The following is a 24743-nucleotide window of genomic DNA, read 5'->3' as shown; positions in this document are numbered from 1 at the left end:
GATACTTTTTGTTTGTATTTATACAGGAGAAGAGTAGGGAAATAACACCAGAAGAAGCTGAAGACCTAATCAGGATGTATTGCCTGAGTGTGGTTTTTCTTTTCCATTTACCTCTTTCACAACGAGCTCGGGTTAGATCAATCAGTTACCATTGGAGTAAACAAACTTTCACATTTATACAAATGGTAGGCATTGCATTTTCATTGTTTGTACTTTTAGTTCTTATTTATTAACAATAGACACAAGGGGTGGGATCCATGAAGGAACTTAGGTGTTGTAACACTTGAGGGCAGGTCTACACTATGGGGCTAAGTTGACCTAAGTTACGCAACTCCAGCTATGTGAATAACGTAGCTGAGTCGACATACCTTAGATCGACTTATTGCAGTGTCTACACCGCGCTGGGTCAACGGGAGGAATTCTCCCGTTGACTTACCTTATGCTTCTCATTCCGGTGAAGTACCGGAGTCGATGAGAGAGCGATCAGCGGTCGATTAGACCCACAAAATCGACCCCCGGTGGATCAATCACCCCATGTCAATCCCCCAGTAAGTGGACACAAGCCTTTAGTGTCATAGAGTCTCCCACCTCCCAAGTGAATGCCCAAGCCCCTGGACTACAGAGTCATTCTTTTGCTCTTTGGCCCAAGGATTGTTGAAATATTTAGCCACAGTGCACATGCCCAGACGCAAGAACACAGGCACCTAGGGAACTTGTACTCTGAAAGCTTAGGCACCAAGTGAGTTTAGGCACCTACAGGGTTCGGTGGGAATTTTGTGGATCACATGAGAGCCAAAACTGGGACTTAGTCATTTAAACCTGAGATTTAGACACCTAAATCTGGGATTCAGGTTCTTAAATACTTTCAGAGATCCTGTCAAATATGGCTTTTAAAATAAAGGATTGGCTACCTTTTAAAGTGGTTTTAGCATGCTATCCATTACAATAATCACTATCACGAGTGCAAACCTTTGTGTCCTAAGGTTGAGCATATTTAATATTTAAGTCAAGCTCTTTGCAAGCCTACATTTTCAAATAGAAGATGAGGTCAGACCATTTAACCTTTAACAGTTTCTAAAAATTATTTGCCAAAATGTTCCAAGTAAGCATTTTAAAAATGTCTAAAATTTCAAATAAAAAACCTAGGGAAAAATAATGAAATTAATGAAACATCTTAACTATCTTGTGTGTTTAGTTATTTGTGAAGCTATGTGGCTCTTTATAGCAAAAATAAATTATAATGTTTTGCGCACTTATAGCACTTTCCAGCCAAATATCTCAAAGTGCTTTACAAGTACTAACAACTAAATCCTGCAAACACCAAAACCTGTGTATAACTTTAATCTCATGCGTAATCCCATTGATTGCAATGGAACCATTTACCTGAGTAAATTATACACGAGTTTAAGCATTTGCATGATCAGATACTAGACCAGAGGTGGGCAAACTACAGCCCACGGGCCACATCCATCCCACGGGACCCACCTGCTGAGCCCCTGAGCTCCTGCCCTGGGAGGCCAACCCCCAGCCCCTCCCCTGCTGTTCCCCCATAGCCTCAGCTCGCCCTGCCGCCGGCGCAATGCTCTGGGCGGTGAGCTCCTGGGGCAGCGCAGCTGCAGAGCTGCAGCCTGACCTGGTGCTCTGTGCTACGCGGGCGGCGCGGCTGCCTGTCCTGCTGCTCTGGGTAGCACCGCCAGCCACTGGTGCTGCAGGCAGCGTGGTAAGGGGGCAGGGAGTGGGGGGGTTGGATAGAGAGTAGGGGAGTTCAGGGTGGTGGTCAGGGGGTGGGGGTGTGGATAGGGGTCGGGGCCATCAGAGGGCGGAGAACAGGGTGGTTAGTCAGGAAGGAGAGAGGGGGTTGGATGGGGCGGCAGGGGGCAGTCAGGGGCAGGGGTTCCAGAGACGGTCAGGGGACAGGGAGAAGGGGTGGTTGGATGGGGCAGGGATCCCGGGGGGCAGTCAGGAAGGAGACGGGGGGTTGGATGGAGGGGTCTAGAGGCTGACAGGGGGGTTGGATGGGGCAGGAGTCCCAGGGGGGCCGTCAGGGGACAGGGAGGGGTGGTGATGGATGGGCCAGGAGTCCCGGGGGGTGCCGTTAGGGGGCGAGAAGCGGGGAGGATCAGATAGGGGGCGGGGGCCAGGCCACGTCTGGCTGTTTGGGGAGGCACAGCCTCCCCTAACCAGCCTTCCATACAATTTTGGAAACTGGATGCAGCCCTCAGGCCAAAAAGTTTGCCCACCCCTGCACTAGACTCACAACGTCCCTTTGAGAGTCAGACATGCACTTAAGATTCCTTCATTTACTGCCAAAATACAGACCTCTTGAGTGGAGCACAGCAATTACTTAATAACACAGTGAAATTATGCAACAGTTCGGGAACGAATGAAAAAGAATGCTGTAGCAAGTAAAGATATGAAGACTGTCCTCATTGACCTAAAAAGTTCCTTATCCAATCAAAGTTGTTGACTTCTGCATTATATTTCTTATATTTCAGTCTATTGTGTTTTTACTGTACAAGCATCTTTTGCAAATTTAAGACCCAATTTCACCACCTTTAGCTATGTTGAGTAATGCAATTACTGCCTGAATAGTTCAATTGAAACCAATGATACTTTTTGGAAGTAAAGTGCTACTCAACATGAATAAAGGGACAGAATCATGCCCTTAAATATGTTATGGCCAGTGTTTCACTACTGTCTCATCAATGCCTTATCTTCTCAAAATGGCACTGGAGTTTTCATAATATTACCATTTAGAGCTTACAATGCACTCTCCTGTCAGGTGTAATGGTGACCTATCACCATTCCCTTTAACTTTTCTGAATCTGTGCTTCTTTCCTACCACTCTGCTTTACACTTTTTCTCCAAATGGTCTAAGTGCATGGATTTGTTTAACAAATATTCAGACCTTTGTGGTCACCAAAAAATCAAGTTGGGTAATTAAGAAAAAACTTCAAGGTGTGTTCAGCATCTGATACTGGAGCCAAAATCTTAAGGAGAAAAAAAGGTTTTCTTTGTGTTGAGTATTGATACCTTGCACAGAAGTTAATCTAGTGTATTCATCCTATTTATCTTTTTTCCTTTTAGCATAAAGGTTGCGAATTTTTTCTTCTGAAACACCTGACAACTGAAAAGCTGTGGAAAGTGGATTTCACTCACTTGCCTGATTTAAGTGATGATCTTTTGTGGAAGAATGTTGCATATTACTATGAAGTAGAAAATGAGCAAGGTTCTACATTCATATTTGTTTCTTCACTTATTAGTTTTTAAACCTAATCTAGATTTTAATCTAACGATAAAACAGCAGTTCATGTCACATTAATTAATATTAGATTCTGACATTAGGCATATACCTGAGCAAGCTGGACCTATGTAGGAACATCCCTGGGATGCACTATGACATACAGAGACACCATTGTCACAATTCCTCCCCTGCTTCTTCCTCATTCCTCAGATAAATCAGTGGATGGGGTAGAAGATTACTATTGCCTATATCAGCAGTAAACTACTGTCCTTACCCCTATTCCCAGCATCCTACACTGCTTCAGCTAGCGAGTGATGGGTGTAGTCATGATTCCACTCATTCCCCTCTCCTTGTCCACTCCCTGCCTGCCTGGTTCAAGGAAGGAATAAGTGGGCAAGGAGCCCTGCTTACTTCTAAATGCTTGAACACAAGGCTTGGAGTGCAAGGCTTGTGTGAATGTGTATTTCAAGTTGATATCTCACCCACTGTTATTATTCTGTAATAGACATAACTGTTTTCTCTTTTGTTACTTTGATGTTGTGTCTTGTACTGTATTTACAAAGGTCCTCAATTCTGCCACTCTTATACTGAAGTGTGCAAAAAACTCAAGAAAGCTAGTTATAAAATAAATATTTTCTAGCAAAATAGTAGTTTCCAGTTTACATTCCGTTTTAGGGTTAAACTTGGATATGGGGGAAAAGATTAAGAGACAGTATGAATATCTGTGGAGTATCATATCAAAACTAGCTGGAAAGGATGATGATGGAAAGTCTTTGCCTCTGAGAAGAACTTCTATATCTTTTCTTGAAAAGAGAGCTTCACCAACTAAAGGTACCATAGTAACAATCTTCAAAGTTACACTATGTTATTATTTTAACTCATGATTTTAAAATTCCTCCATGAACAGAACAGTCTGCTTAATCTTTTGACATATTTCAAAGAAATCTTACTGCTTAGTAGAAACAACAATCTTTTAAAATATTCCTCCTTTAGTAGGAGCTATCGAGTTGACTAAACTCTTGCCTACATTTCATCAGAGGCAACAAGTATGGAGGGTTTCATACACAGCTGGGCAAATTCATTTAAAAATCCCAATCAATTTTTTTAAGTATTTGTTCTGACTATTCAGACCCTTTTTGAATTCAACTCTCATAAATGTTCTAGCAAATTGGTTAACTGGCAGTCATGTTAACAGTCATGTCTGTGAAAATGGTGATTTCAAAGAAACTGAAATCTGAATTAGGAAAGAAATAGTCACACAAGAAACATTTTAAGAACTAGGCCCATTCAGTTATTGGGCCTGTGGCGGGGTGACGACTCACTGGCACAGCACCTCCTACTGGTCATCCTGGGAATTAGCTCATCTCACCTGCCACTGGCTCCCATGTCTCTCCCAGACCTCAGTGCCCTTTTTTCCTGGGGGTTCTGCCCCAGCAGTACTCCCACTCTGGGTCTCCCCTCCCTGGGGAAACCCCCCACCCTCTATCCCCACCTTGCCTCAGTGGCTATTGCCAGTCATCATCTAGCCCCCGCTCACTGGGGCAGACTGCAGTCTGTAAACCACTCATCATCGGCAAGGGGGTTAGGACCTGCTGCCTTTGCCTATCTCTGGGCTGCCCCTCTGCAGCCCCCGTACCTTTTCATAGGCCCTTTTCAAGGCTTGCAGCCAGGGTTTTACTAGGCTGGAGCTCCCCAGCTCCCTCTGCCCTTCCCCAGCACTGCTCCACCTCAGGTACCCTTCTCAGCTCCCAGGCAGCCCAGTCCTTCTCTCTTTAGAGCCAGAAATAGACTAACAGCTTCTGGCCCAAAGCCCTCTTATAAGGGCCAGCTGGGCGCTGATTAAGCTGTCCACAGCCTTGGCTGCTTTCCCAATCAGCCTACCTTTTCCCAGCCACCACCCTCTCCAGGGCTGCTTTTAACCCCTCTTTACTGGAGTGGGGCAGCCGCCCCTCGACAGGGATAAAAAGTATCATATGACCCACATATCCAAACAAAACCAACTAACAAATCTAATCATTCTGGATATTCACAATGACCTGCCCCTAATTAATGAACTTGCAAAGTGTTGTTCAGTCCTATGCAATCAAGAAAATTGCAGGATGACTACAAACCCCTCATGAACAGAAGAAGTAGTAAAATGTGTCAATTTATCTGCAACTAGTTTTGTACCTATCTCTAGTTTCATCAGTCAGGAAACAGAAGCTGGAGAGATAGTTCTGGGTATTTTGCAATTAGGAGATACATTGAGGATCACTGTAGCTAAGCCTTGTCTTCACTGCTTAAAAAAAAGTGTTTCTTACCTCAGGGTAACTAATTCATGTGAGCCATGCCAAGGTAAAAACACAGTGAAGATAAGGTACTTTAGCTTTACTGTGAGGTAAACTAGGTGAGAGAAGGGGGAGGTGTAGTGCTGACCTCACCTGATCTCTTGAGATTCTTCCCAGCCCATTTCCATGATTTTATTATAGTTTACCTTGCTATAAAACTAATGCGCTTTATCTTCACTGTTTTTTCCTTGGGATAGCTCACTCACATTCAGGCCTGCTGACAGTAATTTTGGCCCCCAGGGCAGAACAGTCAATGGTTCCCCTGGAAAGGGATGACTGAAGTTTTCGCGCAGTGCTGTGCCTGCACTGACTGGTGCCCAGTGAGCTGTTGCCGGCTGCGCTGCTGGTGCCCAGCGAGCTGCTGGCTGCGCTGCTGGGTGTGCTCTTCCGACACGGCCAGGGTTTCCACATGCTCACTTGGCTGTCTTCACCGCCGCCAGCACCACCCCAGACACGCCTAGGAGACTTGCGGCCCACCTGGGCGATTTAAAAGGGCCTGGGGGCTCCTGGCCGCCACCGCCTCTACCGGTGGGATGGCTGTATTCCTTTTATTTACAAGGGAGGTCTGTGTGACATTGTGTGCCATGCTCTACCCAGAATAATAACTAAAGGACATAGTCCTGTTCATAGTATTTATTATTTTAAGTAACGGTAATAACAAGGGTACAGAAAAGAATGGTCAGAGAGGAATGCACACATTCTCATTCACTTTTTCACCTTTGGAAATCATAATAGCACCACAATTAGATGCAGCTACAAGTCAGGATAAGAATCTTGGCAAATATTAAAAGACCTAGCAAGAAAGGAAAATAAATATGAATTGAAAGAAACAACGGTGAGAAATTAATTTGGAAAACAACAGGTAATTAATTCAACCTATAGTTACATTATTTACATTGCATGTGTTGCAAGAAATAAGACAGAAGCAACATAAATAAATTACTACATGTGGGGAGAGGACAGCCTACTTTAATGCTATATTAGGTTAAATTACGAGAACTGTTCTACTGGTTAAGTTTCAGTTTTTCTTTTGCCTTTCCTAGTATAAAGTCTCATAATTGTTACTGATCATTTATAAGTGACACAGATTGCTGCTTCTCTCTGTGCTCAGTCAAGCAAGAATGTAAATGATAGAGGCCAAAATTTTCAAACCTGAGTGGCTAAAATTAGGCTCCTACATAAAAGTAGCCCAAGATGCTAAGCAGAACAAAGTGGCTTGATTTTCAAAGGTGATGAGCATCTATAACTCCCATTGCAAACCAGGCCACTTTTATTTGGGAGCCTAAGTATGGATTTAAAAGCCTAATTCTTAGGTTTGAAAACTTTGGCTAGAAGGAATTAGTTCTGTAAATTACAGAACCTTCTGTTAGCAAGTTTCACAGAGCAATAATATGAATCAAAACTCTGCCTGGATATTTTATTCACTAAATCTGAGCTATCAGTAGAGGCTTGTTTTAGTATTGCTTTCTCTTGAATGAAGGGCGTTGTGACTTTGCTTTACTGAAATTGCATTTGAACATTATTCTAAGATGTTGCTGTAAATATGTTACTGTAGCAGACTTTTGAAGAACTGTCTTTTTTTTTTTCAAATTGAAAAGAATCCAAGAATATTCCTAATCTAGGGCTGATACCCATGACATCTATGGTGGTGGATGAATTTGCTGGAGATATTTTAAGTAGCCTACCATTTTTTAAAAGGTATGTGTGTTTTACTTTTTTTTATTTTTCTGAATATATATAAGATTAAATCATTGGGTATTGTGGTTTTGTCATGTTCTAGGAATTTTCATTGTGATGACTATTTTTGTTTTCATAATTTGGTATCAAACAACCCAGGCAACATTTTCAAAATATTAATTAAAAAATGTAGGAAGTTAAGAAGTAAAAACAGTATGCATTAAAATGTAAAAGCAAACAAACAAACATATTGGAAAAACAGAGTAGCCTGTAGTGGCGTTTCTATATATTACAGGATGTTCTTGGATGCTGTTCTCTCATAAACATGTACATGTGGGTTTCATGTATGTGTCTCTCTCTCACACAACACACCCTCCCACCCACCAATTTATAATACCCCAAATCTCTGGAATGAAGACCATGATCAACAATTCTACTCTTGAGGCATAATGGAACTTTCTACGATAAGGGTACAGCTTGTCTGTGCAGAAGATGGAGCTTTCTCAGGGACTGAGCTGAAACTATGGAATGCATTTCCACAGGAACTAAGGACCATCAGAAACCTCACCACCTTCCATTCCAAGTATAAGACACATTTCTTTGAACTGCCTTCTCTGCTATAAACACATAGCAGTCTGTACATTAACCCCCTCAAAACTCTCCAAACAATAAACAACGTCCCTCCAAACCTTTCCAAAACAAATCACTACATTGCACACACAAATTTCCCCCGGTGGAGACCATATGAGAGAGGGAACAAAACACAAGTGACAAATGTTAGTCACATCACTTAACATACTACTAGAAGGTGCTCAGATATTATAGTGATGAGTGCAATATAACAACTGATATAGAATAGAACCACATTATTAAAATGTTACACACAACAGGACCACAATCCTCCATTCTCTGACCATCCAAGACACCCGCTGAATTCAACTTGGGTTCAAAGAGTGCCAAATAGGGTTGCCAGTGTGAACCACACTGGGAGTTTTAGCTTGTCAATTAGACTTGCTCCCAAGAAGGTACTGTAGAGCATGGGGGGAGGGATAGCTCAGTGGTTTGAGCATTGGCCTGCTAAACCCAGGGTTATGAATTCAATCCTTGAGGGGGCCACTTAGGGATTTGGGGCAAAATCAGTACTTGGTCCTGCTAGTGAAGGCAGGGGGACTTGATGACCTTTCAAGGTCCCTTCCAGTTCTAGGAGATGGGATATCTCCATTTATTTATTTTTTATGTCAGCTGCCAAAATCATGTCTATACTTGGACTCCCATTGCTACAAAAATCAGTTCTTTTAAACCAGAGTTAGCAACAAGGGGAACATTTTCTAAATATAGACAGACCCTGAGACCACCTGGGATGGGAAAGAGCCAGTTAGGTGGTGTGCAACAATTTGTGTAGCACTATGGCACAGGGATAAATTTCACACATAAGAGGGATATGACATCACCCCAAATGTTTTCTAAAGTAAGTATTCAGGTGTTGATTAAAGTAAGCAGATGGTTATATATCTTTGCTTAATTGGAACTACAGAGTGAAATCCTGGCCCCACTGAAGTCATTGGGAATTTTTCCTTAACTTCACCAGGGCTGGGATTTTACCTACAGACTCTAAATATTTTATACATTTACAATGGCATTTTCATAATTTTATATTATTCCATGTAGGTTCTATCAGGCCAACAACCTACTGATGTGACATGTATTTTAAAATCTTTATTTTTGAAAATAATGATATCATAAATAGTATACATTATCAATGTTGTGTCTTTTGTTGTTAGTGATGACTCTGCTGTTACTTCCCTTATTAAACAAAAAGAATTTGATGAAATTCGACACTGGCATTCAGGAAAGCTTCTCAGTGATGATTATGACAGAACAAAGTCCAGTTCTCAAGGTAAGACCCTATTCAGATGAACCCTATTCAGAAAAAGCTAAAGTATTGTCAGTGTGGGTAGTTTTATAGGTTCAGAAAATGATTTAAAAGTTGCACTAATTTAATGAAACAATGTGTATTGGGGTAGAGATAGTCTTTTCGGTGTGTGTAGTACCTAGCCCAATGGGGTTCCAGTCCCTGATTGGGGCACACAGGTGCTATTGTAATACAAATAGCGATAATTAATATAAAAAAGCAACTTGGGTCTGGAATAATGTTTTCTCCATTTAGAAATAATGGGAATTGCTGAGATTATTTTAGTAAGACTACTCACATGCCTAAAGTTAAACATGTCTGTAATTGTTTGCAGGATCAATGCCATAGTTAATGAACACTCACAAAAGTGAAAAGTAGCCATTTCACAAAACTGTACATATTAGAAATAAAGCAACAGCTAAACAGTTTTCCTTTTCATATACTAAGCAATCAATAGTCGATGGACAAGATTTATTATTTTTTTTCACAAAAGGTCATCATTGTGTAGGGCAGGCTTTGATTCACTGTTCTGTAGTACAATTCCACAGTATGTTAATAATATCACTTTTTCTTCCTTTTTTTGTTTCTGTTATGCTGAATAATTATTCTGAGCTTATCAAAATTTAAGGCTAAATTATGCCTGCCCTTGCATGGGTGTGCTAGAGAGGAGGTCTCACTGGAGTATTGTGTCCAGTTCTGGGCGCCACATTTCAGGAAAGATGTGGACAAATTGAAGGAAGTCCAGAGAAGAGCAACAAAAATGATTAAAGGTCTAGAAAACATGACCTATGAGGATAGATTGAATAAATTGGATTTGTTTAGTCTGGAGAAGAGAAGACTGAGAGGGGACATGATAACAGTTTTCAAGTACATACAAGTCTGTTACAAGGAGGAGGGAGAAAAATTGTTCTTCTTAACCTCTAAGGATAGGACAAGAAACAATGGGCTTAAATTGCAGCAAGGGAGGTTTAGGTTGGACATTAGGAAAAACTTGCTAATTGTCAGGGTAGTGAAGCACTGGAATAAATTGCCCAGGGAGGTTGTGGAATCTCTGTCACTGGAGATTTTTAAGAGTAGGTTGGACAAGCACCTGTTAGGGATGGTCTAGATAATACTTAGTCCTCCCATGAGTGCAGGGGACTGAACAAGAAAACCTCTTGAGGTCCCTTCCAGTCCTATGATTCTATGATCTCCACTCAACAGCAGACTTGTAGCTCCCTGGGGAGAGAGGAGAGAGCAATGAGTGCTGCTGCTTCACACCCAAGCTCTCCTGAGCCTGGGACTGGCCTGTTTCCTTCCTGAATTCTCCTGAAGCACCTTCAGAGGGGGGAGTCTGTCCACTCACAACCTTCTGAGGACTCCTCGTAATCACCCAACCCACAGGCTAGCAAATTGTGACTTAGAGTGATGATATCCTAGGCCTGTATTGGTGAACATGACATTATAACAGAGCCTTGGTACTTCTTACTTGGCCCATACCTTTATTGTGGCCCTGCTGCTGCTCTGAAATGCAGGGGAAGACAAAGCCTTCATGCCTCACAATGCGAAAATTGAAAGGAAGGGCAGTATGTAGGCAAGGAGGTGAGGGATATGAAAAGCATGCATGTGTGTGTAACATCATTTGTGTATTCTGAAGCAATGTGCAAAGATCCATGGGCCCTTCGAAGCAATCAAAAGTTGCAGTCTTTTCTACGCTTTTATGGATCATCACTGGAAGGCAACATTTCAAAAACAATTGTAACCCAATTGGATACTCCAAAGAAGGCTTATTCTGACATGAAGAACAGCAAAAAAATTCATGTAAGATCTGTGAAGTATCTCCATAAGATCAGAATGATTGTTTTATGCATGTATTGCACAGTAGTGATTTTTTTTATTTTGCTTTAAACCATCTAGTACAGGAATTTCTACCATTCTTTTTCTGCCATTGTAAGTGTTCTGATTTGGGATTTCCATCTTTTCAGTAATTACGGGATCTAGATTTTATCTCATTTCTTACTGAAGGAGTTCCCTCCTGCCTCATTACTCCATTCACCCTTCCATTTTATTAATGGCACAATCTTGGTCCCACTGCAATCAGTATGAGCTTTGCTGTTGATTTCCCAATCCTGCATTGAGCTCTGTCTGGGTAGATCCCCTCTCCTTGTGTAAAGATCACTGCAGGATAAGGGACTAAGGCAATAATTGGTAAGGGAAGACCAATTTTTGTTTTATTGAAGAGATTATTTTACACTGTCATATTGCTGCTCTCTGCAAAGGCTATGTAGGTTTATAACTGTAGGTAGACAGATCCATTGGTGACCTCAGAATCAAATCAGATTAACATTTATCTCACAGGTAGTGCTCGCAGTAGGGAACATTAGTATTTTTTGTACAAGAAATCACACAACCAGGACAAGAAGTGATGGCTATATTGATATCAAACATTTTAATGTAGTAGATAGTGGACATTGGGGAAGAGGTGGGTTGAACAGCTAAAGGATATGAGTGGGTTACTGGAATTGTATTAGTATGTTGTAGATTTTATTCTGTTACAATATTGTTTATTCTAAACATTGTAAAGCTCCTAGAGCTCTGGATAGGGTTGCCAGCTGTCTGGTTTTCGAATGGAACGCCCCAGCACTGCTGACCGGGCCGTTAAAAGTCTGGTTGGCTGCCCACAGAAGGACAGGCAGGGTGCCTGTCTGGCTCCTGGGAAGAGGCTGGCATCTCCCTCTGGCTCCTAGGCATAGGGATGTCCACAGGGGCTCTGCGTGTTGCCCCTGCCCCGAGTGCCGGCTCCACAGCTCCCATTGGCCAGGAACCGTGGCCAGTGGGACCTGTGGGGGTGGCACTTCAAGGCAGGGGCAGAGCACAGAGCCCCCTAGGAGCGGGACATGCTGGCCGCTTCTGGGAACCACCTGAGGTAAGCGCTGCCTGGCCGGAGCCCATACCCCTCATCCCCTCTCACACCCCTACCCCTGCCCCTGTACCCCAAACCCCTCAATTCCAGCCCCACCCCAGGGCCTGCAACCCCACCTGGAGGTCTCACCCCCTCTTGCAACCTCTGCCCCAGCCTGGTGAAAATGAGCGAGTGAGCGAGGGTGGGGGAGAATAAGCAATGGAGGGAGGGGGGATGGAGTGAGTGGGGGTGGGGCCTCGGAGAAGGGGCGGGGCCGCGGGGCAAGGGTGTTGCAAATGGAAAGTTGGCAACCCTAGCTCTGGATAGATGCTGGCAAAAATGTGAATGAATAAATAAATGAATAAGATACTATTGTTTTTAAAAATATTTAGTAGCAGAGTTGGAAAGAGTGGCAGGCACAGGGGTGGGGAGGGTGTCATAGGGCGAGGTGTTGGAGTGCTCTTCTGTACATGTTATTTAGTGGTCAGTAGGCCTGTAGGGCATACCTATCTACAATGAAGAACTTGTACAGCCTGCAGACAGAATTCAACATATTCAGCATTGAACAAAGACTGGTCTTTTCTTTCCAGACAATCAAATATTTACTAAGATGTAGCTGCACTGAATTCAGTGGAACTAGGCCCATTTATACCAACTGAGAATCTGGCCCCCAATCTTTAAATAATAACTTCAGGTGAAATTCTGGCTCCACAAAGCCAATAGAGAAACTACCAGGGTCTAGTTTTGTAATCTCTGCAGTAACAAAAAGTGCACTAAGACCCAGATTGTGATGCGTGCAGGTAAATGTATATCTAAAAATGAATGACAGTTTGTAATCAAATACAGTCCAGAGACAGCAAAGTAAAAATGTTGACTACTCTTCTTTGCCCTGCCTTGCTACTTTGGAGCCTGAATCTGCAATCTTTGCGTTGAGTAGTACTTTACACACAAGAGTAATCCTGTTGTCTACAGCTGGAAGATGGCACTTGTGGTGTGATTTTATTGCCTTGCACCTTGCACAGTTTTCTACACCTGTGAAAAATGGGTGTAATATATTACTATTCTGATCTGTTAGCATTACATTCATTTTCCTTCAATGGAAACACTCTTAGATTGCAAATTTTTTAAGGCAGGGGCCATCTTTTTTTTATATATATCTATGTATACTAGCTAGAAAAATATGGTTCCAAACCCAGGATTAGGGCCTCTAGATACTATTGCAATACAAATAAATAAATAACTACATAAATTACAAAACAGCTGTGAATCAAGCAGTGTGTTTGGTGTTCAAGGCAATTGAAATACTAGTATTTATCCATGTATATTAACCGTTAAAATAACTTTAAAAATCATAGTTATGACATAATGTGAAGAAAATACCCATCAGATAAAGTTATTGACAATATCACAAAATATATTGAGTAACCAGAATAAAAAGTCATGGAATTTCCATTAGTCCACTGACTACTGATTTATTTTGAAGATGTTTTATATAAAAGCCAATTTATAGGTGAATAATAAGCAATAAGTATTTTTAAGCAGCGTTATTTAGTGATGCTCACACGTCAATCTTTGTTACATTAGATTACTTGTAAGACATTAGCATTTGTTCTTTAAAATTTCACAAAAGTGTAAAGTTTTATGTATGTAGTATATTTATTTTATTGGCAGAAGACTAAAGCAGAAATAATTATTGAGGAAAACCAAAAGAGAATGAAAGCTGAAGAGGAAAAAAAAGAACAGAAACAATGGGATGCTCTTTCCATTGAAAAGCTAATACATGAGAATTTTAACTTGGGAATAAGAAAACTAGAGGATTTTCTCAAGAAGTGTCAAAGTAATTCTGTGAAATGTACTGCAGAAATGGCAGGATTGAATACTTGCTTTGAAGTGTGGATAGAACAATGCAAAGACCAAGGTATGTGAAAGTATGCTTGGGTCTTTTTTGGAGGGGTTGGCAGTCATCATTTAACTGTAGCAAGATTACAGAAGAAAATCCTAATAAACTTTACCTGTTGTAGTGCCATGGCTAGCTGGTATAAGTGTTCAGGGGAGGGGCGTGCAAAGGACCCTGCCTGTCACCCACATGCCTCCAGCACAAGAAATATGTGCAACTGGAGTATCCTTCAGGGGATTTGTCTGGCTATGGAGAAGGGAGTATGTACCTGCCATTGGTATTTTAGCTCATCATTTTGGTTTCTTTTGTGTACTGTAATAGTTTTCCATAATCAGGGTATTCCAGATTTTGTTAAATCAGTTTTGTAACACAGGGCAAAGGATCACTAATTGGCTGCTGCTTCCAGTTGGATAATGACACAAAGGAATTGTACCATTTTTTAGGTGTTGTGTACCATATCAGGTCTGTGGAATTCTATGCAAAGTAGAGAATCAGGGGGTAGCCGTGTTAATCTGTATCCACAAAAACAACAAGGAGTCCGGTGGCACCTTAAAGACTAACAGATTTATTTGGGCATAAGCTTTCGTGGGATGCAGCTGAAGAAGTGAGGTTTTTTACCCACAAAAGCTTACGCCCAAATAAATCTGTTAGTCTTTAAGGTGCCACCGGACTCCTTGTTGTTTGTATGCAAAGTAGAGCAAGGCTGACTTTCACAGTAATCTGTATATCCAGGGTCTGTGTTATAAAGTGGAATATTTCATGGCATATATATTGGAATATTTTATGCCAGAGTCTGAGAATCAAAAGGAAAATCAGCCACAAAGTCTTTGGTTTTGCCATTAGTTTTCTGTTTTAAGGTAATTCATATAAAAAGAGACATTTTGGCACTCTCTAGCAAAGTAAATTTATACTATAATAAAGAACCTACCAGTCCTAATTATTGATGAATTACACAAATAAAAAACGAATCAAACTAATCATATACAACTACAGTACATGCAAATTACATGATCAAACTAAGAAATCCTTTAAATTCCTTAAGAAAGAACACAGATCAAACTGCAAAACAAATATGAACACAACTTCCACATTCACTTCTAAATACGTTTTGCAATATAAAATCATTCTGACAAGTACACTAGGTCCTTACACTAACTTTTATACAAGCATGTATATTGTTTTTCACTGTCATCAACAGAGTTTGATCCCACACATCCACACCTCTTCCATTTCAGGTATAGATGCAATTGGTGAGAATTAGCATTAAGTTATCCTCTCTGTTGCCCAGCCCATACAGGGAGGCTCAACACATATCTTACCAGTTTTGTAAGACCACAACAGAATACTGAACATCTAGATTTTTGGTTTCTCTCCTTGGTTCTGGGAGCAGATTGTGATGTAGTAATTACAGGCAGCAAAGCTGCATGTAACACCACTCCTGTGCAGGCCAGGTGCAAGGATGTTTCACGCCCTAAGCGAAACTTCCACCTTGTGCCCCCCCCCCCCGAGCCCTGTGGCAGCTCTCCGCCCCCCCTCCACCCTAAGGTGCCCCCCTGCGGCAGCTCCCCACCTCCTCCTCTGCCCTGAGGCACCCCTCCTGCAGCAGCTCCCCCCCCCCCCCCACGGCAGCTCTCCCCGGCCCAGGGAGCCATACAGCAGCTCCCCGGCCCAGCTCACCTCTGCTCCGCCTCCTCCCCGAGCACGCTGTCGCCGCTCCACTTCTCCCACCTCCCAGGCTTGCGGCACCAAACAGCTGATTGGCGCTGCAAGCCTGGGAGGGAGAGAAGCAGAGCGGGGCGGTGTGCTCAGGGGAGGAGGCAGAGCAGAGGTGAGCTGGGGCAGGGAGTTCCCCTGTGTGGTGCCGCCCCTCCCCTTACTTGCTGCAGGCGGCCCTCCCTGCGCCCCCCTGCCCCAGCTCCCTCCGCCTAAATGCCGATGACGACCAGGGCGGCCGAAGATCCGGCCGCCGTGGTCGCCGCTGAAGGACCTGAAATGCCACTCCCCAAATGCTAGCGACCTAGGCGACCACCTAGGTCGCCTAATGGGTTGCACTGGCCCTGCTCCTGTGTAGGTCATCTGTGGGGACTGATACTGGGACCTCAGTAAAAAGCAGGAGCCACTATTACTTGACCTAAAGAACCATGTCACTTAGCACAGGGGTTCTCAAACTGGGGGTCGGGACCCCTTAGGGGTCACGAGGTTATTAGATGGGGGGATTGCAAGCTGTCAGCCTCCACCCCAAACCCGCTTTGCCTCCAGCATTTATAATGGTGTTAAATATATAAAAATGTGTTTTTAATTTATACGGGGGGGTGTCACACTCAGAGGCTTGCTATGTGAAAGGGGTCACCAGTACTAAAGCTTGAGAACCACTGTCTTAGCACCCTATAGCCGAGTAGTAAATTTAAATATGTAGGCAGCTGCTAAAGGCTGACAGAGAGCCACACTGCATTAATAAGGGGGGAGAGGTTAGACAAACACCTAATTTGACATATCACTTTTAAAAGACTATGTGGCAAAGTAGAAGAGCTTTGGCTCTGTTATATAGTAGTGACATAGTAGTGACCTGGGTTCTAATTCCAGCTCTCTCTGAAATGCCCTTGTGCAATCTCTGTTACTTTTTCTGTTTAATGCACTGTAAGGGGTCAGACTCATCCCTGCGGCACCTCCTGCTGGTCTCTTCCGGGAATTAGCTCATCCCAGCTCCGGAGCGCCCTCTGCAGGCCAGTGATCCGCCTTGCCACTGGCCCCATGTCCCTCCCAGGACTCCAGTGCCCCTTTCTCTGGGTGCTGCCCCCTGGCAGTACCCACACACACTGGATCTCCCCTCCCAGGGGAACCCCCACCCACTAACCCCACCTCACCTCAGTGTAAGGCTACTGCCAGTCACCATCTAGCCCCACTCCCTGGGGCAGACTGCAGTATCAGCCATTCATCACAGGCAAGGTTGGGTTTGGACCTGCTGCCTTTGCCTACCCCTGGGCTGCCCTCTGCAGCCTCCAGTACCTGTTGGCCCAATGCTGGGCCACAGCCTGGGGCTTTCCAGGCTGGCGCTCCCCAGCTCCTCTGCCTTTCCCCAGCCCTGCTCCTCTCAGGTACCCTGTCTCTAGCTCCCTGCAGCCAGGCCCTTCTCTCTCCAAATGCAGAGAGTGAGTGTCTCCTTGCTCCTGGCTCAAGCCTTTATAGGGCCAGCTGGGCTCTGACTGGGGCATGGCCCAGCTGCAGCTGCTTCCCCCAATCAGCCCAGGTCTTTCCTTCCACAGCCCCAGCCCTCTGCAAGGCTGGCTTTAACCCTTCCCAGGCAGGAGCGGGGGACCACCCTGCTACATGCACAAATGATAATAACTACCCAGCTTATAAAGCCTTGGTTCATAGTAAGGATTGCAAAAAGTACAGAAATATTTTCAGTGCAATAGCTGGGACTAGAACTCACAGTCTCTGGTCATGTAGTTTAGCATATCATTTACTAGGCTAATCAAATACTCTGATCTTGCTTCCTAAAAATGGTGTGATGGCTGGAACTTTTCATGCCATTGTGAAACTACATGCAGCCAGGACCCAAACAATGATTTTCATGATCAGTTTGTGACAGCTGGCAACACTGGTGTAATAAGTGACAGGAGAAAAGGAAGAATACCAAAATGTTGAGAGGCTCATCATGGAAAACACCCGTGTTTATGGTAACATCAAACCAATGTTTCAGAACCCTGTTCTCCACTCTCCAGCTCTCTTTCTCGCATCCCATGGTGTGGATGCTAACGTCCAAATACACTGCAGTATCATATCCCCCTGTCATTTAATGCAAGAACTGGATACCAGAAGAATATATTTTTAAAGCAGTACGCATGTTCTAAAATGGCAATGAGGTGTAAACAGAAAAGGATTAAAAAAAAAAAGTCCAAACCACCATCTACATACACTGGCCATGAAAGGAGGCCGATGTGTAAAGCATCTGAGCATATTTATTATTTTGTGCATTTTGATTTATACATAACATTTAAATGTACCTATCCAGAGCTCTAGACAAGCCAAGTAATACAAACAAAAATAAATGTAGTTTCCTCCCCGAGTTGATCTCTAGCCATAGATCCCAGCTCTCAATGCCCAAATCTCAGCCATCAGTTCACATACATTTGCATAAAAATGTGTGAAGAGGTGGGTCTTGCAACATGTCCTGAAGGTCCATAGAGCTGAACTATTTTGGATGTGTCCCTCATCACACAGCCTGGGATTAAAATAAATCATAAATTGTCTGCAACAGTAACCCTTGGTAGGACTGCTTCTTGGCTAGTCATTTTCATCCTGTTGCATCCCAGAAAATCTCTACAATGAGGCTTTATGTTATTGGGAGCTTGCTGATGCAGGGCTTTCCAAGCTGACATCAAAATCAGAGTCATTGCACATGGTCTCATAGGATACAACTACACTGCAATAAAAGAGCTGCAGCACACCCGTGGCTGGCCTGGGTCAGCTGACTCAGGCTTGCAGGTCTCAGGCTGCGGGGCTAAAAATTGTAGTGTTGATGTTTGGGCTCAAGCTGGAGCCTGAGATCTGAGACCTTCCCTCTTTGCACAGAGCCTGTGCAGCTGTGAGGATCATTTGGCCCTTGTGTGGAGAGTTCTGCCACTTCTCAAATGAACAAAAAATATTTTTAAAATAAAAAATACTTAATGAGATTATCAATATAGCTGAATATTTTGTTTTTCAAGGAAAGAGACTGAAAGATATAAATGCAGCTGTTGAAGTAATGAGAAGAATCCATTCCTTGCTGGAAAAATATAAAGATTTAATGGAGAAGACAGATTATCAAAAGATTGTCAGATGTCTTAGATACTTTGGATTTGACAATTTAGCATGTACTTTAGAATCTTCCCAGGTAATGTCTGTATAACAACTGTACTATTCTACATGCATATAACTTAATCTCTGCTATAGTTTTTGTCATACGATTTGTATTATTATTATTTTTCAAAACATCTACAATTGCATACAAAAAAACTATGTTAAAAGAAAATTATTTAGTTTGCAAAGTCAAGCACTTGAAATGTAGGAGATACGAGATTTATGATTGCCCATGCAATTTTATTTCTGCCCCATTGTATGTACATCTTGTGCAATTAAGTAAGGCAGAGGCCCGTGGGAAAAAAATGTGTGATCATGTAGAGGCTGCATTGTGCAATATATGAACAATAGGGCCAAATTAAGATGGCACAGGCAACTGTAAATCTGTAATTTCTTAACTTTCAAGTGCTATTTTGCCACCTGCATAACGTTGTTTTAACACAGTTTGATTTTTTAAATATTATTTCCTAAGTGTGTTTTTAAAGAAAAAGGTAAGAACAAATTCAATTATGTGCAACTGGAACAAGCACACCATTGTGCATCATCAGTTCACACTCTGAACTTTCAGCATTGCAGCATACTTTTATCACCTAACCTACAGGAATAACAACATTAGCTGGCAGTTGGAGAAGGCAGTTATCTTAGAGGGAGGTTGGATCGCTGGTTCCAGGAGTGATCATGGAGGGAGCTCGGCTTGATATCTTTCTCTCTCTCATTCCCTCCTCTACCCAGGAGTGGGAGAAGCTCTTGCCCCAGTTCCTACCTTCAGAGAGGATGGACTGCAAGAGGGGCTAGGACTAGGGACTATAGGTGAGGAGAGCTCAGTTTGGTGTTTCCTCTCCCCCTACATTCCCTACCAGATGGTATGTAGGAGAGCTACATGCTAGGTCTGGAAGGAGCAGTGCAGCCTGGCTCTCTTCATCTCCAACAGCTGCTCCAGCAGCACTCAGATACTTTAGTGGCTGCCCCACCTTAGAATGTTCATGTTTAGTTATTATTCTGGCAGGCTCACAAAATTTTCCTGAGGAACAAAAATGAGAAAAGGGAAATGGTGATTTTTAACAGATATCTCAGTAAAAGATTAATGAAATTTAATGGGCAAGAAAAGGCACTTTTTCTCTTTGATAGCTCACCCTCTGTATAATAATATCAAAGCCTACTGCAAACAATGCAGGTGTTAGAGATTCTCAAAGAAATGGTCACAAGAATCTTTTATAAAGGGAAGTGTTAGGCCACCTAAATATAGGACTTGCTACAGGCTCCCTCTGTAATAAAACTAAAGGCTAGAAAACGAGGAGTAAGAAGGGGGGGGACATTTTATAATGAATACGTTAAATCTTTAAAACAAAATTTAGAAACTATTATAATTTAAATTATTTAACCTTGGTTCCATGTTATAATATCTAGAACATCACTGCTACACCTAGACTTATCCCATGTATTGCATTTGTCTGAGTAATGACCTGATCCTGTGTGGTGCTGCGTGCCTCTTGCATTCAGCACTATTTTTACCACCTCCTGAACTCTTCATTACCATCAACACCAAACGATGGCCAAAGGAGTTTCCAGGCTTCTTAATGCTACTGTTTAAGGTCCTGATCCTGCCATCACCTGCAGATTTCTTAACTTCTTGCTATTGTGAGACCATAATAATTTGATGCTTAATTGGAACAAGAAAACCTAACATATTTTAAATAAATCCTTTTCTTTATTGTTGGAAATAAATAACTAGATATAATATTGCTACTTCACTGCGAAGTGAAAAAAATTAATTATGATAATATAAACAAACAAGCTGCATCAAAAATTCTAAATGTTTACAGATTCCAGAGGATGACAGAAAAGAGAATAAGGCAAAGATTTCTAAATATGCTGTTGGCATGGGAGCAGCTCGGTTTCAGCTACAGTACATGGGTCATTGCCTGTTACGAGAAGAGAGAACAGATCGAGATCCCAGGATCCAGCATTTTATTCCAGATACATGGCAGGTAATACCGTATACTGTGAAATTTGACCTACTGTTTTCATAGGTAATCGTTGTTAGAAGAGCCAATATTAAAATATAACAGAAAAATTCTACAGCTGTTCACAGCCTCTTTGAAAAGCTGATTTGGGGAACTTAATTTTCAGGAACCTCCATTTTCACCTACAGTGGGTGAGAGGGTTGTGGTAGGACAATAGCTTATATAAATATACAGACCTTCTATAAAATATAAACTTTCATATTTGAAATAGTTTTCTTCTTGATTAGCTTTCAAGTAACTTTTTAAAATCCAGATTTAGATTTCAGAATAAGCTGTCTGATCTCTAGTCCAGTTCTAGAAAAGGAAAGTTTATTGTAATTGCCTTGTCTGTTTGTAGATTAGTAGAGGAGAAAGTGGAGATGATGAAATGTATCCATAAGTCTGAGTTTATTTTTGATTTGCTGATGAATGAATGTTGTATTGTTTGTTTGCTTTTTTTGTGACAGGGTTTTACCTATTATTTATGTGTATTGGGGTTTTACATTGAATTTTCCATAAACTGGTGACATAGGGTCTTAAAAAATTTGACCCATATAAGATCACATCAGCTTCCTTGTCTGGATGTTTCATGTTTTTGGGGGTCATAGACTAACAGTCCCTATGCTATGGAAAATAAATAATATTTTTTAAATTGCTGGCTTACCAGGATTTTTTTTCCAAGTAGATGCTCATTAATGTGACCTAATTCAAACGTAACTGGACTGAGTTGGAGGGCTCCAAAGTCAGCCTTCCATGTGATTTTCCAAAGCTTTGGAGAGAGGTGCCGTAAGGCAGAGCAAGCAAACTTCATACCCCATAAGAATCAATAGTAAGGCCAAGAAGCCTCTCCTTTTGGGACCACAAGCCACCTGAGGCAAGACTGACATTCCAGAATCCCACTGTCTGGAGGGGGAAGTCACAACAGCAACGAGCATGCTACTCCAACTTTTTCACTAGTCTCTCCATGCACCCAAAGAAGGTCCACTACTGAGAAGCACTGAGCCAGCAAGACATGACCTTATGCTCCTTGCCTGTAGTTCTAAGTCCTATTCTGTTCTCTCTCCACAAGACTCTTTGGGTATGGAGTAGGTGGAGTTTGTTCAGGAGGAGAAGGCCCCTATTGGGATGAGACAGAGGTCTATGTGGAAGCATGGCCTTAGGGAAGAAGGCACTGGAGTGAAATGTTTTTTCTATAGCAGGGCAGCATAGAATTATGCAGTGGTAAAGAGAAAAGATGATTGTGTGCTGGTGAACTGAAATGGGTTTAGTTGTATCATAACATCTTGAACTGTACAAAAAATATATTGTCTTGACATACAATCCATGTCACTATTTATCTGCAGCGAGACCTTCTTGACATTGTAGATAATAATGAATCTGCAGTGATTGTAGCCCCTACCTCATCAGGGAAAACATATGCCTCCTACTACTGCATGGAGAAAATCCTGAAAGAAAGTAACGAGGGGGTGGTTGTGTATGTTGCTCCAACAAAGGTATGGCTTAAATGCGTAGAAGGCATAGTTTAATGAAAAGTGATTTACAGCAAAATAAAACATATTTCAGTCAAATCCTCAAAACCTCAACTACATTGACTTTGCTGGAGTTAGTGATTTATACCTCCTGAGGATCCTGAGGATCTGGCCCAAGTGAATTAAAACCTTAAGCTTCTATTCAATGTTGAAATCAGTAACTCTTTGCCTAAGTAAGGACAGAAGAATTTAGCTTATTTGATATTGTCTTGTCTTCTTACACCTGACACTATTTTTAGTATGATGTTAGCAGTTTTATAGCACATGCTGTGTCTGCGTCTATTATAAAACTTGGTAATAAATATTCACTGTAATTTGCATTCAGGATTGACTTTAATGTATTTACACTGGTATAAAATTGGAGTAATATAATGGTGAAATAGCCTATCTATTTATATTTTTATTTTCTTAGCTGTCTAAATTTTATTGACGTGTTACTGATGTGTTGCTTTTCTTTAATAATCAGGCTCTTGTTAACCAAGTGTGGGCGACTGTTTATAATCGATTTAACAAAACACTGCCTGATGGCATGGTAGTATGTGGTGTTTTCACGAGAGATTACCGCCATGACGCTCTGAACTGTCAGGTATACTCTGTTATTTCAGATTTGTTATTATATGATACATTTCTTTATTTAAATAACAAAGTTTGAACTTCTGGTAGACTGCATCTCAGAAAGTTCATCATGGTACTGTTTTTTAAACTATGAACTTCCAAACACATCAGAATATAACAGAAGAAAAATCTAATATTGTAGAAATCTTCACGAACAGACCTTTCCTGATGTTTGAATCTCACTTCATTTTACATGAAGTTCCAATAGAGATGATAGATTTTGTGTGTACAACAAACTGGTTTGCTTACTTGCCAGTTTTCTAGATCAGTGGGTAATAATATACACTGAAGTTAACCATCTTGAAAACCATCCCGCCCTTTTTTTTAACAAGTATGTTCTCAATTTCATCTCTCTCTCAAGGAGTAAAGCAGATAAGCAGCTTAATTTAGTAGTGCTATTTCTGCAGCTGCTCCTACCAACTGGAGTCTCTGATGGGTTCCTCTCTGCAGTTTTTCCCCCAGGGGAAGGCAAGGCGGCACCTGGGCCCTAATTTCCCAAAATGGGTGTGTGTGTCTCCCCTGCACAGTTCTGGATCTAGGAGGGTGCTGGGGTAAGAGGTGGCACCAGCTGGGCCCCATTTTACCTCCTCCCTGCACTACAGCCAACCCTGCTTTGGCTGTCTATGGATCTCCTCCTACTAGCTGCAGTCTCTGGGATCTTGAACTATTTTCTAAACTAAATCTACATCTTGCATTTAAAATATAAGTGCATTAAGTGTCATCATCAGGTTAGCTTACTTTCTAAACATAGTAATTCATTCCTGGCACAAAAGGGTAATTGAATTTTGGTTCTTATTAGAGAAGATTAATATAGTGTTCAAGAATGGCGATTTGTACTGTGGGACTGTGTACTCTGCAATCTGGAGCTTTTTGGCCCCTAAGTGTTAAGTTACCCCTGCAGCAGGGTGAGTATTCTCTTTTTTGGTGAGAAATCTATTAGAAGAAGAACTTAAGAAGAAAGTGAATAGGGTTTATAATGGTTTGGCTAGTTCGGCTAATATTTAGATTATCTGGAATTTTGGATGCTTATCTTGGACATATCCAGATTCTGAACCTTTGAGGAATCAGCCACCTCTAGCTGTTATTCACTGAAAATAAAAAATGTTTATTTACATTATAAAAACTATGTCTTATAATAATGTCATTTGTCAAAAGGTTTCAAACTAATGGGCTGCAAACATTTTTTCAGGTACTAGTGACGGTGCCTCAATGCTTAGAAATCCTGCTGCTGTCACCTCACCGCCAGCAATGGGCCAAAAGGATCAGATATGTTATATTTGATGAGGTAGATTTCTACTGTCCTTCTTTGCTTCTATTGGAATTATTAAAGGGCATTTAATTAAAATGTCAGGAGCTAAGTGAGTTTGGCATGTTTATATGCACATATTCTATTTTTTTTAAACAAGCTCCACTCCCTCTTCCAATGGCACTTAGTCAGCTGTCCGTGCACCTTTTTCTTTTGGTACTATCACCCTCACTCATTTTTTTTAAAGTCTCCTGTTCATGGCAATTCTCAGCTGGTCTGAAGCACTGGAATTTGTTTCTCTCCACGTCTAAAGCAAATGCCATTTGTGATTCAATTATGGGGGATGTTTTTAAGTGCAATATTGAGCTATCTTCTTTCACATGGACTAGGGTTCTGCTCATAGGGGAATCAGGAGCACACTGTTTCATGCTGTCTGGAGTGGCTCACAACTGTGAGTGCCTACATCAGGGCAGACTGTCAGAAAACAAGGGCAGACACCCAAAACTGGTGGTATGTTCTATAATCAGATTTCACCAAACCACTAATAAATGTGAATTCCTGGATCACTAT

At 41.9% G+C, this 24743-nt stretch overlaps 1 protein-coding gene across 1 annotated transcript in view; it reads left to right on the top strand.

Annotated features, from left to right (window-relative positions):
* The window catches only part of LOC135878988 (probable ATP-dependent RNA helicase DDX60), a 73426-nt gene that overhangs the window by 17281 nt on the left and 31402 nt on the right, over positions 1–24743 (top strand). The window contains exons 8-19 of the mRNA XM_065404765.1: positions 27–185; positions 3088–3229; positions 3920–4075; positions 7170–7269; positions 9030–9145; positions 10797–10960; positions 13713–13959; positions 18648–18814; positions 20604–20768; positions 22127–22276; positions 22779–22898; positions 24117–24212. Coding sequence (XP_065260837.1) covers positions 27–185; positions 3088–3229; positions 3920–4075; positions 7170–7269; positions 9030–9145; positions 10797–10960; positions 13713–13959; positions 18648–18814; positions 20604–20768; positions 22127–22276; positions 22779–22898; positions 24117–24212 — 1782 coding nt within the window. The remainder of the gene's footprint in view (positions 1–26; positions 186–3087; positions 3230–3919; positions 4076–7169; positions 7270–9029; positions 9146–10796; positions 10961–13712; positions 13960–18647; positions 18815–20603; positions 20769–22126; positions 22277–22778; positions 22899–24116; positions 24213–24743) is intronic.

The sequence above is a fragment of the Emys orbicularis genome, chromosome 5, assembly GCF_028017835.1.
Source record: "Emys orbicularis isolate rEmyOrb1 chromosome 5, rEmyOrb1.hap1, whole genome shotgun sequence".
Lineage (NCBI taxonomy): Eukaryota > Metazoa > Chordata > Testudines > Emydidae > Emys > Emys orbicularis.
Note: the sequence above shows the minus strand (reverse complement) of the source record. Positions and strands in the feature narration are given on the sequence as shown.